We start from the raw sequence: 26,054 nt of genomic DNA on the forward strand, positions 1-26,054 counted from the left end.
CAAGGCACAATGAGCAATTGCCACAAGAGTTACAGGCCTGTGGCAGCCCGGAGGAGGAAGAGGTGGCTTCCAATTGAGGAATTAGGGAAGGCTTTATGGAGAAGCAGGTATTTGGGCTGGGCCTTGAAAAATGGGTAGAATTAACTAGAAGGGGCATTGGAGGGAAGGAGCTGGAGGGGAAGAAATATCCTGAGCAAAAGTGGAGTGTGGGTAAAGTAAAAGGTAAGTCTGCCAAGAGCAAGCAGTTCAATCAGGCTGGAAACAAATGCTAGGAGCCTTGAGTGCCAGGAGGGACCTATCCTGAGAGGCTACATTGCAGCCATACTCGTCCTCATACATAACACTGAGAGCCTGGACTCAGAGCCACACTGTTGGGGTCACTCCATCTCCTGCCATTCCTACTGTGTGCTCTTGAGCAAGTTATTGGAACCCTCCGTACCATGGCTTCCTCATCTGTCCAATGTCAGGAGGGAATGATATGAATGCTCACAAAGCACTTACAAATAATGCCTGTCACATAGAAAACACGCAATAAATATCATTAAAAAAGGTAACAGATATAAATCACCTGGGAGAGTGTCTGACCCATAAAAGGAGCCCATGACACATTGATCTCCTCCCCTTGCTCCCATGGAGCACCCCAAATGTCTCTCTAAATGTACTTCATTGAGGCCTGAAGCAGTTCATTCCTCTGGGTTAAACTCCATCTCTCCACAGGCTTCTTTCAAAGTGCAAATGCCCTGGGACCTGGGAGGAAAAACCCATTAAGAGGCCGACAGTGGAGAGAAGGTTACACTAGCTCAATCCCCCAATGCTGGAAAACCCGGGCTAGAGGGCAGTCCTGACCACTGTGCCTGCAACCAGCTCAGCTGTCTGACTCACATTACCTTGCACTTCAAAGGAGAGAACGTATGGGGTGGGACAAGACACAAGAAGAGGGGGCTTTTGCCACCCACCAATCTGCTTGTCCACAGAGTACACTGCTTTCCTTGTCAGGCAGCACCCTGGGAGTTAAGTGCATGGGCTCCAGACAGATTGCCTAGGTTTGAATCCCAACTATGCCACTTACTTTGGTGTAACTTTTGGGCGAGTTGCCAAACTTCTCTGTGCCTCAGTCTTCTCATCTGTAAAAAGGGGATAGCTTCAAAGAGTTGTGGTAAGATTAAAACACATAAAGCTCTCAGAAATGTGCCAAGCACAGGGTAAACTCTCAGTAAATATTAGCTTTTATCATGATCTTTACCTTCACTTATTGAGAAGGAACCTATTAAGGATCACATTGCTGGAACTGCTTGTATGGCAAGACTCTAAATGAGATAAAACTGCATGGCCTGAAGGAGATGACAGCTTAAGAGCCACATGGGGAGTGTGGAGGCAAATTTTCAAATGTGAGCTCTTGAGAGAAAGATGATGGATCAATATAAAAAAACAAGAATATAAAGATGTCTAAGAGCTGGAATGGATTCACCTACAAGAAGGAGTCTCAAGCTAAGCTCACGACCATTTATGATGGCATCTCTAAGAGGGCATTTCAAAGGGTGGCACAGAAGTTATCTACATTGATTTTAGAAAGGCACGCATTCACTGGTTTAGAAAATCTATTGAGTACCCATTCTGGGCTGTCTGGCACTTGACAAAATCTTTTATATGATCTAGATGGAAATATCCTGGTTGAATGACTGTACATTTGATGAATTCCTGTGTAGTTGAACAAGTGTAACTAACAAGTTTCGAGTAAGGGGTCAAAGTCAATCTGCAAGAAGGTCTCTGATTGGAGCAAAGCTTGGCAGTGTTCTCTTTAACAATTTCATTGGTTACTTGCAGAAGGTCACTGAAGGTATGTTAATAAATTTATAGATAACAAAGTAGGAGGGATAGCTAATACATGGGATAACAGAGTCAAGATCCAAAGGATTTCAATGGTGACAAGCTCAAATTTAATAGAATTTTACATAAGACCTGCATTTAGGTTAAGACAAGTGACTTTAGTCTTGAATACACTTTCTCTTTTTGACAGCAGTCCCTGTGCAAAAGATCTGCAGTTGACCATAAACTGAATATAAGCTACCACCATGACTCTTCTCTTAAAGGACCTAACACAAACTTAGCTTAGAATTCATTAATAGAAAATGCAGAGGAAGAAACAGGCATGATATGTTCTATGGGGAGATTTGATCAGCCTTGGGCAACATCATCTGAGAGGTCTAACGACAAACCAGGGAGATGCAGAAAAGAGTCAGTAGGATCTTCAAGGGATTCAGGAAACCTGCAATCTAAAGAACTGTTGAAGGAATTGGGTATATTCAGAACAGAAGGCTTGGTGGAGAGATCATCACAATTATTTGAAACCTTAACACGTAGCAGCCCATATACGGTGGTCCTATTTGTTCACAGGCATCCACACCATTACTCCACAGCAGATGGGCACAATTTCTAATCCACACGAAGGCACCGTATAAGCTAGCAGTCCTGAACACAGAAGAAGGAAATCAACATATGCGTTATTGTCCCAAAGGACAGAGCTGATCAAACAGGTAGAAGTTACAGGAAGACACATTTTGGCTCAGCTTAAGGAATAACTGTCTAAGAATCTGCATTTCAACAATGGAAAGAGCTGCCTTTTCAGAAAATATAGCCCTGTCACTAAGAGTTGAACCCTGAGTGTGCAGAATTGTCAGTGACTCAGCTGATATTCTTACTCCCACCTTCTGAAATTGGGGAGGTGATTCACCACTCTCATGAAAATCTAAAGATCCAATTAGGTTCAGAAAACAGAGGTCTGTGTACTTCCTGCCCAAAGATGGACACATTCCTTCATTTATTTAACAAATATTTAATGAGCACCAACTATATGTTAGGCAGTTTGTTAGGATATGACAATGCAATGATATACAAGAGACATTTTTTATGCCCTCATGGAATTTACTTTCTAGAACTGGGTTATTCTAAACTCAAATTGCCAAATTGAGGTTAAGATCACATCATTTGGTGGCAGTTCAAAGAACATAAATAAGTCCATGACCAATGCAAAACACCATCAGTGGGATACTTACTGCCATCACTTACTGAGTGCTTACAGATTTTATGTCACATTATTGAGTGCAACATACTTTATTTAGGCTTTCTTCATAATCCGTATAATAACTCTATGAAGTAGATACTATTAACATTATTGTTACTGATGAAGAAATTGAGGCTCAAAAAAGTTATGAAGCTAGCCAAAAACACAGTAGAAGAAATAAGATTTGAGTCCAAGTCTGTCTGCCTCCACCTCTGTGCTCTTCCCAGTATGTTCTGTTGCCTCCCATACAGATAATAATGTGAGCAGGTGAACATTAATTCTCTTGGAAGTGAGGTATCCATGCCCTCCTGGCTAGGATGAAATAGTTTGACTGAGGCTATTAAGGGAAGTCTGGTTAACAATACCCAAGACTATACCTAGAAAGAAAAATCTCTAAACATATCCCAGACTACCTTCTTCCTAGGCAAGTAGCTTTGGAAAATGGATGGCCACATCCTTCAGATGTGAAGATGTAACTCCTGACCCCCTGGGCAAGGGCTCTAAATCTTTGCCAATAGCAAGGACCTGCCTAGGTGTTTTATTCTCCCACATTTTTGCCAGTAAATGCAATTCCTGCATAGAGTCCATGGTGCTGTGCCACTCCCTCTGCTACAATGAGCCATCTTGACTTGAACCCATGGTCATGATTTCACACTCGCCACAGCACAGAGCTACTCATCACAGACACCTGTCCCCAACAGACAGTTACCACCCTGGGGCCCCCAGGATGTGTCTAACTGAGCGCTCCTTTTACCCAGATTGGGTAGCAGACAATGGCATTTACTGCGTTTAGGCCTCCAGCTAGGTCCCTCTGGTGACTTGTCACTTTCCCTAGCACTCTACATCATTCTGAAAGAGATGCTTAACTACAGACTACCTACTTGCCATTGTTTTAATCTAGGCATCAACTCACGCATTCCCTCCCCCCAGAGCCTCAAGGCTGAATTGCAGCTTCTCTCCTGCTTTCATTTTGAGACTCACACAACAGTAGCCCTTGAGGGGTTTGGCAAGAGAAAGTTCTCTTCAGGGACCAAGATTCTCCTTTCTTGTCTACGAGACTCTCAATATTGCCGCAATATTCAATAGATTCACCTGTAGAATGAGGACAATAATAGCTCCTACCTCATAGCGCTGAAATGAGAATTGAATTTGTTGGTATATGAAAAGTACCTTGGTACTATATAAAGAGAAGAGTGGCTGGTGCATCACAAGGACTGTATAAGTGTCAGCTATTATTACTAATATTAACATCACTCTATTACTACCTAACCTGACAGGCAGATCGTGGGGAGTGCTATAGTACCAGGCGTGCAAAATACTGATGTTCATTCAACTCCAGGGAGGCTTCACCCAGTGTGGAATATGTTCCCATTTGTGACCATCCCACAGTGGTGAGCTCTTGCTCCATTTCAAGTCCCTCTTCTCATGTGGTTATAAACAAGAGAGTCCCTGCTGTACAGCAGGATGGGAGGAAGTGCGTGCTGAGAACTGTGGTCTGGGTGGCCCCATGGGAATCCTCCGCCTCTGGGGCTAACTGGGCTGGTGCAGCACTGGGGCTTTGAGCAGCTGTTCATGGCCTCCTTTCACAGTCCTGCACAATAGGAATCTGGGGACCCTCCAACATGCATGGGTCTTAGAGCCAAAGGCCAACCTTGACTGGAAGGCCTAGTTTGGGCTACATCTCCTCATGCCAACAATGCTACTGTCAGTATGCCTTCCTCATACAAAAAAGATAAAGTAAAATCTAGATGTGCAGTGACAAAATGTTTGCTCTCCAATTTCTGAAACTATATACTCAGGAAAAAAATAATTACGGTACGAAAGTTTGAACAAAAATCCCAAGTATTTATCCAGGAAGGATAAACTTTAAGATTACTTTTACTGAGGGCCGGCCCCATGGCTTGGCGGTTAAGTGCGCGTGCTCCGCTGCTGGCAGCCCGGGTTCAGATCCTGGGCGTGCACCGACGCACCGCTTCTCCGGCCATGCTGAGGCCGCGTCCCACGTACAGCAACTAGAAGGATGTGCAGCTATGACATACAACTATCTACTGGGGCTTTGGGGGGAAAAATAAATAAATAAATAAAATTATAAAAAAAAAAAAAGATTACTTGTACTGAAATTGTTTTCACAGCAATTGCAGAAATTGTAGGTAGAATAAACATTACTAACTGCTCACCTCTTAACCAGTTTATAGGATTTTTATCAAGATTAGTGATGATATTAAAAAAAAAAAACCAAACACTGAGCCCAGCATTACACGCTTAATAAATGACAGCTATTAATCAGCATTCCAAGAGGGGCTGCTCAAAGTCTTCAGTGACATTGGAGCTGCACTGCATCAAATATTGTGCCGAAGCTGAGGGTCACTGTGTGTGTCCACACAACCCTTTGTTAACACAGACTTACAGAGATGTTTATAGTAGAGGAGTCTCACCTGAATCCTAGACCCTGAACCACTTTCTTCTTTCCTCCAAAATCAGGTTAAAATTGAGGGTTTTAAGTTAGACATTAATAATAACTTCTCCATGAAAAAGTTTTGAGAAAAATAATGTACCACAAAGATACTTTTAAAGTTTCCTTCTTTATCTTTTTCTCCAAAATTTTGTGATTATAAAAGTAATATATACTCATTGTTAAATTATGAAAGAGAACAAAAATATATAATAAAAATAGAATTGAGGGAGGGAGTGGGAAGCAAAACTTTTGAAGCATAGAAAAAGAAATTGGGAAGAAATATGCCACAACGGTAAAGGTAGTTTTCTCTGAGCATGGGACAATGAGTGGATTTTTTTCTATTTATTTTAAAGAAAAAAAGGTAAATAGCCAAGATCTCCAAAGCTAGGGAAAATGACAGTACTCTCAAACCTAGTATTCTTAGACAGAAACCCAAGGAAGCTGAAGGTCCAGCGAGCATCCTAGTGGAAAATATCCATGCATTCAGTAGAATATATAAATTCAGGACACTATCTGGAAAGCATGGGCAAGACATAAAACATTCATTTCTATAAAATTGAAACAATTTATCTTCCATTCTTGAGCAGATGGGAGGGTAAATTGAGGTTGATTTTTTTTCACCCTGGTGGTCATGTTGGAGGAAATACGAGTGTTCCCGCCCCCGGCACTGTTTAAAATAAGTCTCCATGCCGGTGACAGGACTAGTCAGAGGGAACACTGTGGTAGTTTCACCCTCCTCCAGAGGGTAGGCAGTACGGTAGGGGGACTGCAGACATTTGTCACTCAGGGAAGGGTGGGAATGAAGATGAGTCCCCTCAGTCTCGGGGAGAGGAGGACGCAGAGAGCAGGTGGGGATCACAGAATGTCCACCTCTCATCGACAGCTGATTACTGACTTGCAGAGTGCTATATGCTCTTCATATTGTGCTCTCTTTGAAATCTGTATTCACCTGACTGATTTATCTCCAATACCCACCCGTCACTATAAAGCTTGGCCACCAGCTATGTGACCTTGAGCAAATTGCTTCATCTCTCTGACCTTCTATTTCCCAATCAGTAAAATGCAACGATCCTTTAGGATGCACTCAGCCATTAGTCTACAAACCCGTTATTTTCTTTGGAGGGGATGGCACGCTGGTAAAAGGATGCCCTCCTGAGGGGTCTAGAGACTCCACGCCTTGCTTAGGAAGGGTTCTGAAGTCTGGCTGTGCTCTAGAATCATTTGGGGGAGCTTTTCATATATACAGATTCTGGCCCTCTCCCAGACCTATGAAATTAACATCTCTGGGGGTAGAAATCAGAAATCAGTGTTTTAAATAAGCTCCTGAGATGATTCTTAACTATCTGCTCCATGAACTGGCATCAGACAGTCAATTACTAGGGCACATTTTGCTCTTGTATCATCCTGAGTAAGGATGAAGGTTACAGTTGCCTCTAAAAGGGGAGCAAAGGGCATCACCTAAAATGACTGCAGCAGGGTCAGCACTAGCTTACCAGGTGCCTTTGTCAAATCAGAAAGAGGCGGCCATCTGGACAAATGTACCCTTTGTCTCGGAGTTTGCTTGTCTTGGCAAGCACGGGCTCGGCTTCAGCCCTGGTTGCTCTCTCAGCCAGATGTCTATCTGCAATGTACAAAGTGTATCACTGTACTCAGCTGACTGACCCCACACTGTTTGTGAAAATGGGTCAAGTTAAACATGTTTGCATTTGAGAAAATCCCTGAGAATGAGGTTCAGAGTTTCCCACGCCAACTGGGACCCCATTAAGCCTGTCTGGGGAGGTCTTGGTAGGTGTAGATCCACTTTCAGTCACTCAGTTCCTGCCTGCTCACCTAAGGAAGTGTCAGTTCTCCTTCTAAGGGGCAATATTTCAGCTGGAATCAGGTTACAGGGGGGCTTCTGGAGAGAGAAGGGATTGGGAACTTTAGGTAGAATTCTAAGAGCTTCCTTCATCTGTTTGACCTTGAAATGGGTGGGAGAAAGGGCCGCCACGTTTCCATTGACTCCTGGGGGAAGGGGAGGAGATAGAAGTAAAGAAAAAAGGAGAGAAGAAAAGAAGAATGAGAAATAAAGGGCCAAATAAATACACTGGAAACCCTTGTTAGGAATAAGTGATTAAGTTAGGAGTAATTAGAAAGAGTGACATACACTCCCCCTCCGCCCCCCCCCCCCACACACACACAGAGAACAGAGAAAAGGAGAATAAAAAGACAGCTAATGGGAAGATAATCCCATTTGTGCATGGCATGGCAATGACAGGAGCTGAGCCTAGACAATGAAGTCAGGCTGCAGGGCAGGAGAGGAGGGCGCCCAGAGATAAAAGAGCAGCAGGAGGCTGGCCTGCAAATCTTGTCTGAGGGGTTGGAGGAGTGCGAGTGGGGCATCAGTGACACAGAAACAGGCATGTGGGTGGGGAAAGAAAAGCCAGATGATGAGCTAGAAATGGGCAAATGAAAGTCAGGAAATGTCGTATGTCATACAGGACGGTCTGACTCCATCTGAGTCACTTCTGAAGAGACTTTGGGCAGGTCAAAGAAGGTCAAACACTGCCCAACACCCAGACTTGGAGTCAATGCTACACCGCAGCATTTCAGTCCAGCCCTACAACGGTGCAGCATTTGCACTTTGATTGGCAGACAGGTGAGAGGAGGTTCTTGTTCAGTTTTAAGTGGCTGGGACAAGTGAGGATGGGTTTGGTGTGACTTTGACTAATCAGTGGAGGTTGGTCTCTGCTCAATACCTAGAACCCAGAGACAATGGCATCCTCCCAATGGGCTCTGGTCATGGTTCTGTGAGTGGGCTCTAGGGAAATGTTAAGGATGGCATCATCCAGGCAGGCCCAAATAAAATTACCTCCTGTCAAGGATGTGTTTTAAGCAAGACAGAGGGGCTGAGGCAAACCATAACAGACATTGTCCTCATTCTTGGCTTGAAAAGGAAACTGGATTCTACGGCGTGGGATGTCGCTCTTTATACAGATTTAGAATCCCTAAGCAGTCACTCCTGGGAGGCTGAGCAGCAGGGAAGAGTTGTAGGAATAAAAGAAGAGAACAGTAGCACCTGGGACAATGGAAAGGACATATTAAGGCAGTGTGGGCTGTGTATGAGTGCACGTGTGTGTGCCCATGCACACACGTGTACTAATCTGGGGATGTCATGGTGAGTGTGTTGCCTCCTAAGTAGGTAGTAAAAAAAGGAGGTGTTAAGCAGGGCCATTCCTGACAATAGCTTCTAAAACCGTGGAGAAACACCTGTTCATTTTCTACAGCAGGTCTCTTCCCATCTCATGAATTATCATTCTACCAGCACCCTTCAAGACTGAAATCTACTGAGATGCCACAGTTCTCTAGTGGGGGTCTCCTTGGTGTTGTCCTCTGTATCTGAGATGCCAGAATAAGAAATCGGACTATTATTTACCGGGAATCTTCAAATGCATGAGTTGAATCTAATTGCGGTGTTCAGAAAAAAGTATCTAGAGGCCCTGGGCACACTTTTAATTTAACAAAAAACATTATAGCCTTTCTTAATAATCTCCAAAGTAGCTGAATAAACTTGTTTTTGCTCCTCTAAGATTTTCATGGAAATCAATCTCTCTTGCCTCCTCCACCCTCATTTATTGTTCTCATTTCTTGTCTGAAAATTTTCAATTTGTCCTTGTTGCCCTAGCAAACAACTATCACAGTCCCTGGCTGTGTCTGTGCAGCCACAGGGACGGGAGGCCCAGGAGTTATTCAGTGAATTCCTGCTGGTTAGACAGAAGACGAGGTCAAGCCCCGTGGTGGGGCAGGACCCTTCCATCCCAGGTCCTCCGTCAGGCACCGGGTCACTGGGGGTGCTGTGGCAGGGAATGACAGATTTCATCGCCAACCTCAAGGACCATGGCTGTAACCCCAAACACTCCATGTGATTTTACTAACTCATTAGAAATCTGTCATCCATGACTTTAAAGCTTTCTGAAGTAACTTTTACTTTTAGTGAATAGGAGCTTCTTGTGTAATGAGTTCAATGATTTTACAACCTGCCACCTGGATCCTGTCACCTGGGAGAGCTACAGAGACTGGTGTCACCACCCAGGTCCACACAGGAATGTCTCAACCTGCCTTGTTCTCCTTGAGCATTTTTGGCAGAACCAGAGGCTCCAAAAAATGGTTGCAACCCCCTCGATTCACAAACCTTGTATATATGGTCCCCGATTCCCTATCACTCTTGGCTGTTTGGTCTTGAAAACTTTATCTACAGGATAATTTTAGGACTATGCTTTACTTGCAGAATCCAGATAAATAAAAATTTAGACAGTCTGAAGAGGTTTTGTGTGTGTTTTGTTTTCTTTTTAGTATTATTTTAATTTAATTTGAAGGGTCCAGAAAAATAATGCGAAGTGAGGGGATATCTCACCAAATATACACTCATCTTGGAACTTCTCCCTCCTGCTAACAATTCTAGGGGCCAGTACATGGAGCTTTAATGTCGAAAGCCTTAGTAAGCAAGAGCTCTTCCAGATCTAGTCTTTCTCCACCTTATCAGCCTCTTCTCCTGTCTCTATAAACTGCCCTCGTAAGCTACATTGAGGTATTTATTTGCCATTCCTGGAAAAATCATGTTTCTTATGTCTCCATGCTTTGGCATATGCTGTTCCCTTTGCTTAGAACTACCTTTGTCACCTGTTAAATAGAACAGTTCAAAATCTAACTTCTCAGTGAAGCCCTATTCCAGATTCTTAGATTCCCATAAATTACTCCTTAAACTATAATCCCACCGACCTTTGCTCACACCTTTATTTTAATAGGTTTCAGAATTCATTGTAATTTTTTGTTATGTTCCCATATACCTATTTAGACTATTAGTTCTTTGAGAGCAGAGACAACATCTTATAATTAGCAACCTAGCTTATCCTGGGCCACAATAGGTAATGGAGTGAATATTTGTTGAAAACATGAATGAGTGAGAGAATAAATGATGGAATGTAGTGGTGAGAGGATTTCTATAAACAAACTGGCACACACACACACACACACACAGCGTCCAGAGAAACTGGAGCACAAGGCAGAGGCTGGATAAGTTGCAGGTGTAACTCCTCTGCCTCACAGAATCATCCATTGTAATTTTTGGTATTAGTGTCCTTGATCAGTTTTCTTCCTTGTCTGAAAGTCATGAGTGCTTATTGCTACTTTTGTCCTGGTATATTAGGGAATTCACTTCACCTTTTACTGGCCTAGGATTTGGTTGTCCTACTTCAAAAGAATGTTCAGCTACTTTAATGTATGCAATACAATAATGCTAAGTGAAAAACAAATACCACACATGCTGCTTACCTCCACCTTCTGGAAAATTAAATGAAATATTCAGGAAAATCTGCTCTACCATTGATTTTTCCATAATCCCCAATACGTATCGTTAGTTGGCAATCTGTCAGGGAGTTTTCAATTCAAGTGACGGTCTTCACATTCAAATAAATTTTGATTACCTTTGTAAGAATCATTTAAAGAAACGTGGCATCAGATCCTTGATTTAAATCAAGATGTATGGCGTCTTCCACTTTTCATTTCTCTTGTCACTTTATGAGGAAAATGCAGTTATTTGTCTGGCACTTTTTTATATATATATAAACTCATGCTGCTTATCACTCCTGGTTCCATTATCCTCAAGATAGTCACTTTCTTTTTCCTCCTAACAGTTGCTCCATTATTTTATTAGTGTCCAAAATGAGACCTCGTAGACAGTGATGATCAGAGAATAATGGAAATTAGAGATGGAAATGACAGATGAGGTCTTCTTGTCTGTTTCCTGGGGCTAATGTTCCTGTCAGTCTGTAACTCAGTGCTTTCGCCTGTCTTATTTTAAATGACACCAATGTGGTGCCTCCGCCATATCCCTGGAGGCTCCTGTCTACATCCTAAGACTGTCTCTATACACAGCCAGGGGGAATGATGAAGCTCTGCGCAATTACCAAGTGAAGTCAGGCCCATCCTCATGTGATCTGTCTACAAGGCAAGGGATGTGGAGGCTTGAGCGATTAGCCACCAAATCCAATCACTGCAGAGAGCCAGCCTGGATCATTCAGGGCAAAAAGCGAAATGATATTTTGTCATTGTTTTCTTCAGCAGCAAGTTTGCAGGCTAAGAGAAAGAGCGCTGGTTATGCATCACCCTTTACAATATGCATCACCCTTTACAATTCTCAGACATCACATACGCTAAAACCCCTAGAAACTATGCAAACATTTCAGGGGTCCGAGAGTAGGGCATCTAAGGGACTTTAAATAGCAAGTGGCACTCTTTATTCATACCCTGCTTGACATCTATTAGCCACGGCCTCTGCCCTCCCCAACAGTCTTCCAACCACAGGCCACCTCACATGTATTTACCCTTCTACAAACATCTCCCTCTAAAGTTTGTGGACTGCCTCTCCGTGGAGAGGAGACAGAGCAATCCTTCATTTTTACCAATAGACAAATTTCATGGCATTTTGACTTCCCCAAGTTTTCTGACCTGTGACTCAGATTTCCTTTCTCTAACTTCATTCTCTCTTGTCCTTATCCCTCAACCTCAACCCGTTCCAGAACATTTGCCCTCCTCTAACTCTACGGGCATCTATCATGCCTTGACTTAGGCATCAGCTGGCCAAGTTCTCCGAGCTGAGTTCTTCTATCCCTTCATCATAAATCACTCCCTTGGGCTCTTCAATCATTTTTATTGCTCTTCTCCAAACTCTCACCCATTTGTCTCCATATTTACTGCTTTGAGAGTCCAGAACTACATTCAATATTCTAGGCTTGGTCTCTTCAGATTCTCACAGAGGGGGCTGATCATCGACCTCAGGGACATGAGTTCTCACTGGCAATGTGTGAAATGACAGTGGTTTCTTTTTTCCACCTTCTCTGGCTGCAAATGCATTTCTAATCTGCAGTCCAAGCAATCACTCCGAGATGGCATTTGCCTTGATTTCCTTCTAGTTTTCCCTGTTCCATTGATTGCTATTATTAGTTAGCATTTATTGATCCCCTTCTCCTCTCAGCCTCCTCCAAGACCCAGCCGATGCAGAAAGCAAGCTCTCAGCACCCAAAACAAAGCAGAAAGTTGCTTTTAAAAAGCAATAGAAGAAGGACAGTGGTGATGGTTGCACGACAACGCGAATGTACTTAACACCACTGAATGGTACACTTAAAAGTGGTTAAAATGGTAAATTTTATATTATGTATATTTTATCACAATAAAAAATTCAAAAAAATGTAAAAAAACAAAATGAAAAAAGCAATAGACAAAGTATCGTTTTTATCCCAGTCGTGTGCTTGGGGGAAAGCAAAGGTCTCCCAGAGACAGGGTAATTAGGGATCAGGCAAAAGTACTCTTACTCAACACCGAGTGCTCCCTGAATCTTTGCACTTCACCCCTGCCAACAGTCCTGGTAAAAACAAGTTTCTACTCATGTCAGTCTTGCAAAGCTTGTCAAGCTCTGGGAGAGCTACACTGGAGTCTATGTGGCTTCACGTGTCTCCAACAAAATAAGTTCTGCCTGTGGAATCCTCGTTGCTGGCGGTGATGTGAAAAGGAAGAGAGGGACAGCTTGATTTTCAGATCCCAGCTGGAGGCTGTGGGGCTGCGAGTCAGAGGCATCATCTCTGAACTCGTAAATGGAGAAAAAGATGATGTGGACGTCATTGGACTGGTATAAATATGGAAATGCACAGTGACAGTTTTACCCATTCGCTGTTCAGAATATAACCACCCTTCAGCTCTGCTCCTCTGCAGGCAGTTGCTCCACGTCACGTCTGCATGAGGGAATGGTGACATCTGGGAACCGGCTAACTTCCCATCCCCTCACTTACCCCTGGTTTGTCCCCCATTCATTCCGAATGCAAAGGTGCTTGTGCACTGGATCCTTCATGTAACCTTCGTAGCAGAGGCATTCCCCTTAGAAGCAGGGCAAGGAGGAAGAAAAAGAAACATGAAGGAATTGATTAACATGTCTGTGTTTGAGAAAATTAACATGAAATGATCAGATTAAGCTCTGGCTCTAATAGAGGCAAAGATGAGACAATAAATCCCATTATGTCATACACTGCCATCTCCACCGCCCACGTGAATGAACACGCCACACCAATCTCTCCATTTTCCACTATGTGATAATTTTCACTCGCGGAGGAACCCAACCTTTACAAAGCACCTGTTATATGTGCTTTGTAAACACAAAGACCAAGAACTGCTTGAGCAAAGGGACTTTGCATCTTTACCTTCTCAGTGCCCAGTTTACTGCAAGGCACCTATTAGGTGATCAATAAATGTTTAAAGACCACATAAGTGAGTTATTTCATCAAATATTTCTAAGAAATTTGAAAAGTAGGTATTAATACTATGCTATGCTGATGGGGGAAACTGAGGCTCAGAAAAATTAAGGGATCTGGAGATCCCTGGAGTCTTTCTGACTCCAGACCGTTTTTCCCCACCATGCCATGCTGCTAGCCCACAGAACTACTACTATATTTAGAGGAGGCCACTTACACCTATTATGGTTTTATTGGAACTCCGGGTTTTCATTTTTAAGTGAAAATGGCTAATTATCTCGGAGCTGGCAAACAGAAAGATCATCTATAATTCTCTATTTGTTTAGGATATTACTATGCTTCATGATCATTAGTTACTCCCTTAGTATACCAAGAGGTCCACGACCCCCCTGGAATTGTATGCAAAACTGTACATATATGTGCGTATGTGCATCTTTCTGTGGCAGGGTTCCATAACATCCATCTGATTTAGAAACTAATCTAAGATCCCCAAAGATTAAGAATCATTGCTGTACTTAGTACTAATTTTGAAGAAAATTGTTGCTGCTTCCTTATATGAATAATTCCTTAGGCAATGCTACACATCCCTACACCACTGAGACCAGTTCCACTAAAGCACTAGTCTTAACTCTTTCACTGGCTGGTAATTTAGTTTGTAGGTAGTGAAAGAACAGAGAGTGACTTCCTGAAATTTATAAATAACAAAGGTGGCATGCCCTAATGAGACAAGGGGCACACAGTTTCTCTATCTCCCTAGGAAGAGATGCTTAAAAAGGATATAGATAGAATAATAGCTTTGACTGCTATTTTGTCTTTTAATGATAAAAACCAATAAAAATGAAGTGAAGGGGCCTCACAGTCATGAGGGAAGGGATTGGTAGGACCTGAGCAGGAAGTTTTTTGTTAGGATCTAAATTCAACCATTCCTTTCATGATTGACCTATAAGCTACTGCCCATCAGGGCCTCACTACCAAATAACACTCATCTTCTTCCCCCACACCTGCTCAGCTCAAGGCGCTGAGGAGTGGAGTGAAAATGAGTAACTTCTTTGTGGGGGATCCACAGAGAGTAGTAGATCAAAACTTGGTCTCTTGTACGGCAAATTCAGGCTTCCACATGGGTTAGATTCGCAATAGGCTTGAATTACTGGCTTCAGTGGGGAATAGTCAGGGAGCTATGAGTCGAACATTGGAAAACACAGATTGAAATTAGGTAGTGGACGATAAGGCTTTCAGATGAAGGCTGCTTCTCCAATAGAACAAAAGATAAAGAAGGCAAGAACCAGAGCGAGCAAAAGTAGGAAAGTACTAGGAGCTGGGCTTCATACTTTATCAATGCCAAAGAAAGCATAGACTATAAGCTACACAAGGGCAGGAACGAGGTTAGTTTCCCCCCATATGAAGAGGCCTTTTATAAATACTGTGTCATGGAGAATAAATATATTAAAGCGTTTGCTGTAAATTTATAGATAACACCACCACCACCTCTCCCCAAGATGCAGATATCTAAGTCAGTTAATGGGTCAAGGGCCCAGATATGCTTCTCCCTTAAGGAGATCCCCTCCCGATTGTCCTTGGGGACATTAGGCATGGGTATGACATTAAAAAACAGGAAGTAACCTGAAGAGGTTGTCGAACCCATCACTCTGACTCTTAGAATGGTCTTGGCTGGGTGCCTTGCCTAGAAGTAAGGATTGACAAAAAAGGCAGTCCTTCTTCCACATTTAATATCTAGTTACCATGAAACATATAAAAATAAATGCAGTAACAACTCAGAGTTCAAGCAGAGCCTGATTTTCCTAATGATGGCGTTACCTACCATTTGTAGAGCACCTTTACCTTTCTCAAATTGCCTTCCTAGTCATTATCTCCTTATGAGGTTTCCATCGTTCATTACTATGTGGGGACACACTGCCGACGACAGATAAAGCTTTTCTCCATATAGTGTCATATGCAGCCCAAAGTCAGAGCAACAGAGAAATTTTCAAACACATCAGGCTCGAGTTTGAGGATATCCAAAATTTGCCTCTCAAATGATCCTCATTTCCAGAACCCACCAAATTTCCCTCTTCTGTATTTCTCCTCAAAACCAGTTTGGCCATCTATATTGAAAGTTCAGACTTGATGAGGAAAGTTGCTATGGCAACCAACTGCTAAATCTTGACTTTAAGAGGGGTTTCGTGCAAGCACAAGCTCCGACTGTTAGCTGTGAATTTTAAAGACCCCACAAGGGTGTTGGATGCCCTCCTAAGCTAGAAGTGTTACAGTCTCTGCATCTGCTGTGACAGATGGCGGGGAACACATGACGTGCCGACTCTGTGGTAGTGCTCATAGGAATCCAATGGAGATACGTGTCATGGCCACAGAGAAGTGCCCAACAGGGATGCAGTGTGCCCTGCAGGAGGCACTCACAGGCAACCACGCTGCTAAAGAGTAGAAGCCCACTGAGAAGAGATCCAGGCAGGGCCTGGAGACGGCTATACTTTGATTTGTGTTTGGTATCCTGAGGGCAAACGCCTTGAGGCGCCTTGTATGATGGACACTGCCTTTGGTCATTTCCCAGTCTATAGACTTAGGCACAAATCTCATCAAAGGATTAAAGGAAGACCTTAAAGCTAAGGCTCCTCAGCTATGACTGGGCTCACCACAAGTTCTTCATGAGGTAAATACAGATCAAGGCCAAAAGCCCTGAGTCATCTCTATCCTTCAGGTAGCTGTTGGCTTTTATTAAATGGAATTGTTTGTGCTTCATCTAAAAAGGGCAATCTTTGTTAGACGTCTGAACTTGGGCCATATCTAAATGCCTGGTCTCCTCCCCCATGGAGACATCAGGCAAGAGGCAGGCCCAGAGTCAAACAGCCCCACATGACTCCAAGAGGGCAGACAGAGGGAAACAGGCCAAAAGGACATCTCAAAGGAAGGTGCTTTAACTGGGCCAAAAAAGGGAGTTTGGAATGAGAAAAAAAATGGAAGCTGTGCTCTCCTGCCAAATTGGGTTCAAAAAACCAGGAAAGGCTAGAGAGAGGGAGGCAGGGTTCTGAGCAAGAAAGGGGAAGAGGGCTAGATTGAATCTGAAAATATGCTCCAATGCCCCTCATCAGGTTTTACACACTTCTACATAGTTGGGACCAATGTATGGAGAGATCTGGGACAGAAGGAATTTCAGTGAACATCTTGGATAGTGATTAAAACTTGATTTAGCTTGGAAGCCCATGCTCCTTGCAGACCCATAACAGCTAGATATCTTGAAAAGGGCAATGAGGGTCTGTGGGCAGGACTGACGGGGACTGTGAAATTAAGCAGGTATGTGAAGCTTCCACAGCTGCCCATATGGCAGAACAAAGGCCAGGAATGGAGTACAGAGAGAAGTCACTGAAACCAGTTAGTCTGTGTTTCCAACAAAAAACAAACAATCAAACAAACCTACAAACACAACAGAAACCTTTAGAAAGGATAGGAAAAGTCAACCTCTCGCTGGATCCATAAACTTTACAACCTTAGTGGTTTGCTGTTAGCCCAACTTGACCAGAGACACACCTAGGTTACAAACCTGGAAGGATCTGGGGAGAATGTCACTGTGCAGTTGGCACTGGGCTCCCAGGCACTGGGCTAGGAGCTTTAGGTACATTACGTCCCTCCCGATTAGCATGTTGCTAGAAGGTAAAAGGAAGGCTGGAATGGAAAAGAGATCAGCAAGTTTCCTCCAGCTCCAGTTCTTCCACAGATTCCTGACACATCTTCAGAAGGTCTACGTAGCCATTCTCTATGAATTGGGCTGGGGCGATATAAAGAGTCACATAACACTGCTTGTTCTTTCTCTGTCCTGTTTCTCCTTCTCAGGTGTATTACTATTCTATAGCTGCCGTAAAAAATTACCGCAAACTTAGTGGTTTAAAGCAACATAAATATATTATCTTACGGTTCTGTAGGTCAGAAGTCTGACACGAGTCTCACTGGGCTAAAATCAAGGTGTCCATAGGACTATGTTCCTTTCTGGAGGCTGGAGGGTAAACTCCGTCTCTTTGCCCTTTCCAGCTTCTAGAGGTCGCTCACCACGCGTGGTTCACGCCCCCTTCCTCCATTGTCAAAGCCAGCAAGCGCTGGTTGAGTCCTTCTCATATCACATCACTCTTGTTTCCTCTTCTCTCTCCCTTTTCCACTTTTAAGGACCCTTGCAATTACATTGGGCACACCTGGATAATCCAGGATAATCTCCTTAAAATAAGTCAGCTGTTTAGCAACCTTAATTCCATCTGCAAATTGAATTCATCTTTGCTATGCAACATAACATATTTACAGGTCCTGAGGAATAGGATATGAACATCTTTGGGAACCCATTATTCTGCCTACCACACCTGGTATTCCGGACGCTGTGAAGGTGATGAGTAAACACGCGTTTAACTATGGAACACTTTGGAAGGATGCCTACGGAGAGCTCCAGGCCCCAGAGGTTGCTCCTTTGCAGTGACTGAGTGTCTGTGTTTGTGTGTGTGTGAAAAAGTATACACGTGCACTTGCACAGTTCCACACATCCATATAAGCAGACGACTCAGCCTGGCTGGGAAAGCACATGTCCCAACACTATGACATTTCCAAGTGAGTTAGCTGGAGGATTGCAAAAATAACGTCGACTTGACTTGCAGCCAATTCCCACACTCAGCTCTTTGGAGAAAGGCTCTAGGATGGAGTGTGGGAGGCGATAAAGTTTCTTACTGATGAGCGTGTGGGATGACCACATCATCCCATGTGTGGAAAGAAGCAGGGCAGGAAGGGGGAGGATTTCCAATTCCAGCATTAATGAAAATAAAATCCTCTGCAGCATCATTTCTCAACTGCTACCCCAAATGAAGATGTTGCACCTTAGTTCTGTTGTGGGGTTTGGGTCTTTATTTTTATTCTCCATCCATGACTTTTCAGTTGTCACAGATACTGGGAAGCCACTAGCAAGGGCATGAGCTTCCCAAAGTCATTTTCAGCAAGGATTAGAAATGAGACATCTGGGCCGGCCCTGTGGCTTAGCAGTTAAGTGCGCGCGCTCTGCTGCTGGCGGCCCGGGTTGGGATCCCGGGCGCGCACCGACGCACCACTTCTCTGGCCATGCTGAGGCCGTGTCCCACATACAGCAACTAAGAAGGATATGCAGCTATGACATACAACTATCTACTGGGGCTTTGGGGGGAAAAATAAATAAATAAAAATTTAAAAAAAAAAGAAAAGAAATGAGACATCTGAGAAGGACTGAAGAGGTGATGGGAGCTTCGCTGTGGACAAGCAGCTTCCTCAGCTCCTGGCTTGGTAAGCAGTGATGCTCAGTAATAATGCTTGCTTAAATAGTTTTGAATGACAAATATGTTGGATCTGATATGTCTGGGGAAATTAAGCAACCTTTTACAATCACACCTCTGCTCTGATTTCATGATGGAGAGAACACAGACGCTGCCTTAGGTAGCTGTGGGACTTTGGGCAAGTCATGTAACTTCTTGGGAACTCAAGCATTGATCTAAAGAAAGAAGGCAGCTTATCTCTAAGACCCCTCCCCTCTAAGACACCTAAAACCTCAATCCCTTCTTTCTACATGTAATTAAAAGTGCTTCTTGTTCTTTAAAACCTCAGTAGAAGCTTGCAAGGCTCTCTGAAGATCATGCTTCTCTCAGAAGTGAGTTTAACCACTAAGATTATCCAAGGACTCCTAACTCAAGTCAGCGGGGGGACCAGAGACGAGCTCAGTTGCATGGAGAGGCCCCACCTCTGAGATGAGCCCTTTTTCCTTTCTCCCGAGCACACTGGCTTTTGGGCATGGTGTACAGCCCATCTGTTTGGTTTGGTGTTTGCCTGACAGCGTGGGAGGAGCAGCAAGTAAGCACAGTCTTAGACATCAGATGTTTGAAATGTTGTACGTTCTCCTCCATATGGGGGCCTAGAATCTCTGTGACGGGCCCACGTAAAAGCAACTTTTAGACCTAAGAAGGTGAACTTGAAACATCACGGTTACCTGTGACTCCCTCAGAGATGCAGCCATGGATTATAACAGAAGCAAGGGCTGGATCTCCTGGACTCGACCTCTACTAATACCCCTCTACCCCCAGCACCTGAAGATGCAGCTGTAGGGGGATGTGTGTGTGTATACATACATATATACGTGTGTGTGTGCGCGCATGCGTGTGTATGTGGTGGAGGAGGGGCTACACATGAGGTACAGAGAGCTAGAGGAGTTGTCCCCCAACTGCAGCATCACCGCACATGGGGGTCATAGATATCACTATATCCCCTTCCTGTGTTCCAAGACACTGTATCACTTCTCTGGGAAGGATCTGTCTGTGGTACTGAATCTACCGGACACAGGTTTTTATAAAGACTACCTTAGACGAACCCCTTCTACGATGCAAGTGCAAAGCAGCTTGGAGTGAGGGATCCATACTCCTGGATATCTTGGAGCTCAAGAAGCACTGTAAGTGTCCTGGTGCATGCTGTATCTGAATCTGGACCCTCTCGCGGAGAAGCCCCAGCCCCATTTGATAATACAATAGCCTGAAAGATGTCTATACCCTTTGGCCCAGTAATCTCTCTTCCAAGATTTATCTGAAGAAAATAACTTCAAATGTGCCCTGTATTTATGTGGAAAGATATTCATTTTAGCAGTATTTGTAAAAATTAAAAATTTAAAGCATCCTAAATGTCAGATAATAGAGGACTATTTAAATGAGCTATGATATAGACATACAATAGAATACCAAATGACCATTAAAATTATGTTATTGAAGATTATTTAATGGTTCTGGAAAACTCTCACGATAGAATGTTAAATGAAAAACTCATTTAAAAAAACTGGACTTAGTGTGCTTGCAAGCCTCTAAAAATCATGCATAGAGAAAAGATTGGAAGGGAAGACATTAAAATTTTAAAATGATTTCTCCAGGAGATAGAATTATAGATGATTATCATTTTCTTCTATAAGCTTTTTTAGATTTTCCAAATTTTTTACAATAAGCAAGCATGAAAAGTCTAGCCCCAGGAGCTGATAACCCCTGACGGGATGGCAAGTGGGCTATGGAGGTCATCCTCAACTGACCTGTCTGGCGTGGGGCTACAGTTAGGATACTTCCAAGGCTTAAAAATTCTAGAAGCTTCCATGCTAGAAGATGACCCCACATTTTAAGCCAACATGCTCAGGGGCCCAACCACATGCTGGCGGTTTGCACAGTCTAGGCTCCCAGTGGCAGTGGGACAATCAGGAGGGCTGGCCTGGGTGTCAAGGGAGTGATTGCAAGAGGCATGAACTCTGACAGTTACCCGCTGCCCGGTGCTCCCGCCTACCAGTTTCGGGGTCGCATTGGTGTTCACAGGGGTCCAGGAGCCGCCGGGCACAGAGGTCCATGGCCCAGGGCCCACTGGAGTTCTGCTGAGAGAAGAGCACCACTTGGGCAGGGTTCAGCCAGTCACTGGCATCCAGCTGGCTCCCCTCCAGCAAGATGAAGCGGCTTCCTGCAGGTAGAGAGGAGGCATGCCGTGTGTGCACACAATACACACACACACATCACTGAAGACAGAGTAAGGGACACTCTACAGGTTAGCCCCAAACCGAGGTCATTACTCCCACCAGTCCTGGCCTCTCATGAGCCCCCAAGCAAGGGATCAGCAGATGGAGGCTCGGCCACTGCTTGGACCTCCCGCCATCTCGTCCCCTGCTGCCTTGCTCCTTCCCATCTCTAGCAGGGTGGACCTAAGGGATACAGAGACAGAGCCACTTTGTGATGGCCGTGGCACGGCTCCATCAGACCCAGCCACGGGCATTGGCACTTGTCCAAGGAACAGGGACCTGCTGCCTATCTTCACTTGCCATGAAATAGCAGGCCCTCTAACACTGCGGACAGTCCCCACCTGTTTGCAGCCTTACAGCCACCGAGAAAACAGACATTAACAAGTCAGTCAGGTGCTCTGGGCTTAACTAATTCATGATTCTCAGAACCTATGTTACTCCCTCATTAGATTGGGGTCCCCCAGGATGAAAGTAAATTATTGATTCAGAGTTCTAGGCTTATAGCAAGTTACCACAATTAGGAATGTCTCACTTGGGCATACAAAACCAGAGGGGTCTGATTCTTAAACCTCTACTACTCCACTTAGCTTCTCTCCTCTCAAAGGCTACGAGAATCTTGGTGGCTGCCTACTTGTAGCCAGTACGCTCTGCATTTCTTTACAAAGACAGGGCTTATATAAAAACAAACAGAAACGGAAAATGGGAGTGGGCACAGAGAAGAAGAGGAGAGCGGTTCAGTTTTTTTTTTTTTTTTCTTTTTCTAAACCTGCTTTCTGATTTCATTTGTGGCCGATCCAGTTTTGTCCTAAGCCTTACTATCTGGGTTTATTTTTTTCCTCACTTATAGTAAGAGGTAACAGTGACCTCTGGCTTCTCTGTATCTTCCCTGCCCAACCTGAAACCTTCCTCTTTAGGGAGAAGGCTGCATCCTCAGAAGTGGGCTCACCATCGGCAATCAGGTGCTCAGGAACGTGCAGGGTGATCTTGACAACGAGAGGGCAGCTGACGTGAGAGGAGCACACGAGGCCGATCACACAGCTGGTGATGCTGATTAATGTCAAGGTGGTCTTATTCACAGGACTTCGGGGAGAGCCCACTGAAAGCAAGACAAAAGCAAGACCCATGGTGGTGAAACTCTTGGCAGTGACAGGCCAACCTGGCATTTTGTTGCCCAGCCCGGCAAATAGGCGAGGCAGCTGGCAAACCTAGCCCAGCGGGAAACGTCTCTAGATGCACGACCTCAGTGACCTTCATCCTCATGGAGTGCATGCCACGTTTGAGTCAGAGGGGACTTGGCCCTCAGAGGGGACTGGTGGCCCTCGAGGTCATCAAGGGTCAGCTGTATGCAATTCTTCTGCACTCTTCCTGGGCCAGGTTCACAGGAGAAATCCTAAAGGAGGGCATTCTCCCTCCTACTCGCCTGGCTGAGCTCCAACCTCTTGCCCAAGGGTGGCAGGAACGCTTTCACCCCACGCTGGAGCTCCCTGCACTTTCCACTGCTTGCCATAGAGGGCGCTCTCACAAACCAGCTCCTCCACTCCCGGGGCTCAAACTACCTCTCCAGAGGAACTTCTATAGGTGGGAGTCCTACAAGTGACTCTTGCTCTGTAGGGCCTGGAAGGAGGAAAATGAGGAAAGTCTGCTCTGCGTGAGTAGAGGATATTGTCGCACCTGAAGGCTCTCCCCAGTCCTGCAGCCAGTGGGGTAAGGTTATAAATGGAAGCTTAGTGAGATAATAATAACGCTAGGAATAAAAAACACTCCCAGGTAGGAGGGGACAGGGATAGGAAGGGAGGATTTTTTGGTGTGTTTTTTGTTTGTTGGGTTTGGGGTTTGGTTTTGGTAGAAAGGATAAAATGGTAGTGACAAGAGGGACCCTTCACATGGAGGCAGAACAGATGCGAGAAGGTAAGAAAGCAAGGCAAGTTGCCAACAAAATATCGGTCCTTTGGAATTTTCTATGGTCTGTGTTAATATTTATTATTGATAGAAATGAAAGGCATCTATTATGTCAGACAGTGAGCAAAGTGTTTCACATACCTTATTTTACATTTAATATTTGCTTCCTTACAATAAATCTATGAGTCTGTACAGTAACTACCCACTTTACAGGTAAGGAAAGTAAGGCTCAAAGAGATTAACCTCATAGTGATAGTTAACACTTATGAAGTGTAAGTATGCGTCAGGCACCAGTGCCCAGGCTTCTACACGGCTCATATCATTGAACAACGACCACAATCTGATGAGGCGGCTCCTGCAGAAGAGCAGTGAGTTAGACAGCCTACAGGCTTGTCCAGGGTCAAGCAGCTACTAAGGAGTGGAGCCGAGATCAGAGCACAGGTCCAGCTGAGGCTACAGCCCCAGACAATGCACTAATCAATCTTTGGACCCAGTGGAGCCTTTGGAACCGCTGTTCTTAGGAGTGCAGGGAAGGTTTTGGTTCATGGCTGCACCCACACTTTATGGGAGCAGGTTCCCTGAGTGGGTGTGTTGGCAGTAGCTTGGAGGGAGATACTCCAGGGTGGCCAGCAGCCTCTGGATCCTCTGTCCCTTGCTACCTGGAGATATTCTATTCATGTTAGCACCCTTTCAACATAGAGTCTATTTCCGCACACTAGCCCAGACCAGCCCTGAGCAGCAGATGTACCACTAGAATGTCCTTCAGACACTCAAATACGATATCCAAAACCAAACTCTCGCCACCTTCCTTCAGACCCTCCTCCCCCTCCTATTTCCACTGCCCAGCGAATGGCACTGTCATCTTCTTGGCTTCTCAAGTCCAAAAACCCCATCACGTCTACCTCTTCCCTCTCTTTCATAAACCACACCCTCTCCATGACCAATGCTATTAAATCATTTTTCATTTTGTGTCCAAAATTCTCTTGCCTCCTTTCTCTCCATCCCTACCTACACCTATCATCTCACGCCTAGACTATGGCAATAGCCATCCACCCAGACTCCCTGCCTCAACGTCCCCCTGCTCTCACCTATCCTCCACAGTGGCCTAGATGAAGCAGAGTGGACAAGTGCAATGCTCTTTAAAAGCCTTCAATGACTCCAACTGAAGTGTCAGGTCCAAGTCCTTCAGTCAAGGCCATGTACCTTCTCCTGATCTTCCAGCCTTATTTCCTAAGCAAACTACAAACTTGCACCATAAGCTTCATTTTAGTAAACTATTTACTGCTCTCTGACTAGACCATTATCGTTTATGTCCCTCTGACTTTGCACATATTATTTCCTCCTCCACAGAATGCCATTTTGTCACCTTGTCAGCCTGGTACACACCTACTCTTCAAGTCTCAGCTCAAACAACATCTCCCTGTAAACACTTCCCTGAAGCCTTCAAGATTAGATTCTCACTCATTCCTGGCTGTTCCTCTAGCCCTTGGTGCACCCTGCTGTTATAGCCCTCGTCACACAGTGCTGTCACTGTTTACGGGCACTTGCCACTGCTCTCACATGAATAACTTGCTACTCATCTTCTTGTCTCTCTGGTCTGTCTGCATCATCAAACCATCATCCAGCATCTCTACTTGTCTTCACAATTTCCAGTGGTTTCCTATGACCTACAGAACCAAGTGCAAACTCAGTAACATGGCGTATGTGGGGTCTTTTGGTAGCCAGCCTGTCATCCAGCCCCATCCCCACTACCCCCACGTGTCTGTATGTTTATATCCCTGATTACAGCTGCCATGTTGAACTGCTTTTACTTGCTTGATAATACCATGTTCTTTTTTGCCTTCAAGGCTTTTCGTACGCTATTTTCCTCTACTAGAACGCCTTTACCCTAATTTTCCTCTTTCAAGAAATCTTATACATTGTATATAACCGAGGTCTAATTATTTTCTCCTTTTTTGCCTCCTATTGCTACCAGGTAGAATTAACTGTTCTCTCTTCTGAGCATTCATTTCACTTTATTTATATTATTAAATTAAGCCTTTCACTGTGTCCTGTTTTCATGTTTCCACCACCTATCACAAAGACTGACCCATGGCAGGTAGGTTATAAAATTTCTGGCTGGCCTGACTGATGTATCCAGATCAATTCAACAAACCCTTACAAGCTTCTATTATAGCAAAATCCTTCACTAGTCACTTTAGAAAAATAAATTAGACATGCCCATCCCTAAGAAGCTTACAGTCTAGTTAATAGTAATAAACAGTTGATGGACTAGGCGCACTTGGTATTTAAAAGGAACAATTTTATGCTGCAAAGAAACTCATTCTGATTCATTACTATGGATTTTCTTAAAACAGGATTTTATTAAAGCAGAACACACCCTGCTTTGCTGTAGCCTAGGCTGACTATTTGCTGTATATAAATATGTAATGAGGATCAAGGGATCCACATTCTCACCTCAGGGATACTATGGCATCAGACATTAGGCTGCCCAGAGCCCCATTGATTTCTTAAGAAAAAATGGTGGGAAGAAATTTTGTACTGACAGCAGCAATGCCTACAGAAAGTGGAAATGTGGAAATGAAAGGGGTTCTTCCAATCTCTAGGAAGAATGCCCTCGATATGAAAAGAACTCAAGTGGAGGGAGGAGAGGGCCAAAATATAGGTGTCTTTTGGGGGGCATTGGTTGGTTATTGGTTGGGGAAGATGCTATTGAGTACAACACGAGGTGGGGTCACTCAAACATCCTCCATTGTATCTCAAGGAGCCCCTGTCCAAAATTCTTTAAGACAGAGTGCTGTAGAAACCAAAGGCTGCACTGGG

The 26,054-nt window shown here is 44.2% G+C and overlaps 1 protein-coding gene across 2 annotated transcripts in view; it reads right to left on the minus strand.

Moving 5' to 3' along the window:
* ASTN1 (astrotactin 1) overlaps window positions 1–26,054 on the minus strand; it is a 308,295-nt gene that overhangs the window by 132,933 nt on the left and 149,308 nt on the right. The window contains exons 6-8 of one of the 2 annotated variants that reach the window (XM_087438277.1): window positions 22,279–22,428; window positions 21,086–21,277; window positions 13,340–13,424 (exon numbers count right to left, since the gene is read on the minus strand). In XM_087438277.1, the coding sequence (XP_087294403.1) occupies window positions 13,340–13,424; window positions 21,086–21,277; window positions 22,279–22,428 (427 nt within the window). The remainder of the gene's footprint in view (window positions 1–13,339; window positions 13,425–21,085; window positions 21,278–22,278; window positions 22,429–26,054) is intronic. The other variant, XM_004425007.3, reaches the window with a different exon arrangement.

The sequence above is a fragment of the Ceratotherium simum genome, chromosome 2 (assembly GCF_057802395.1).
Source record: "Ceratotherium simum simum isolate JZ-2026a chromosome 2, ASM5780239v1, whole genome shotgun sequence".
Taxonomy (NCBI): Eukaryota; Metazoa; Chordata; class Mammalia; order Perissodactyla; family Rhinocerotidae; genus Ceratotherium; species Ceratotherium simum.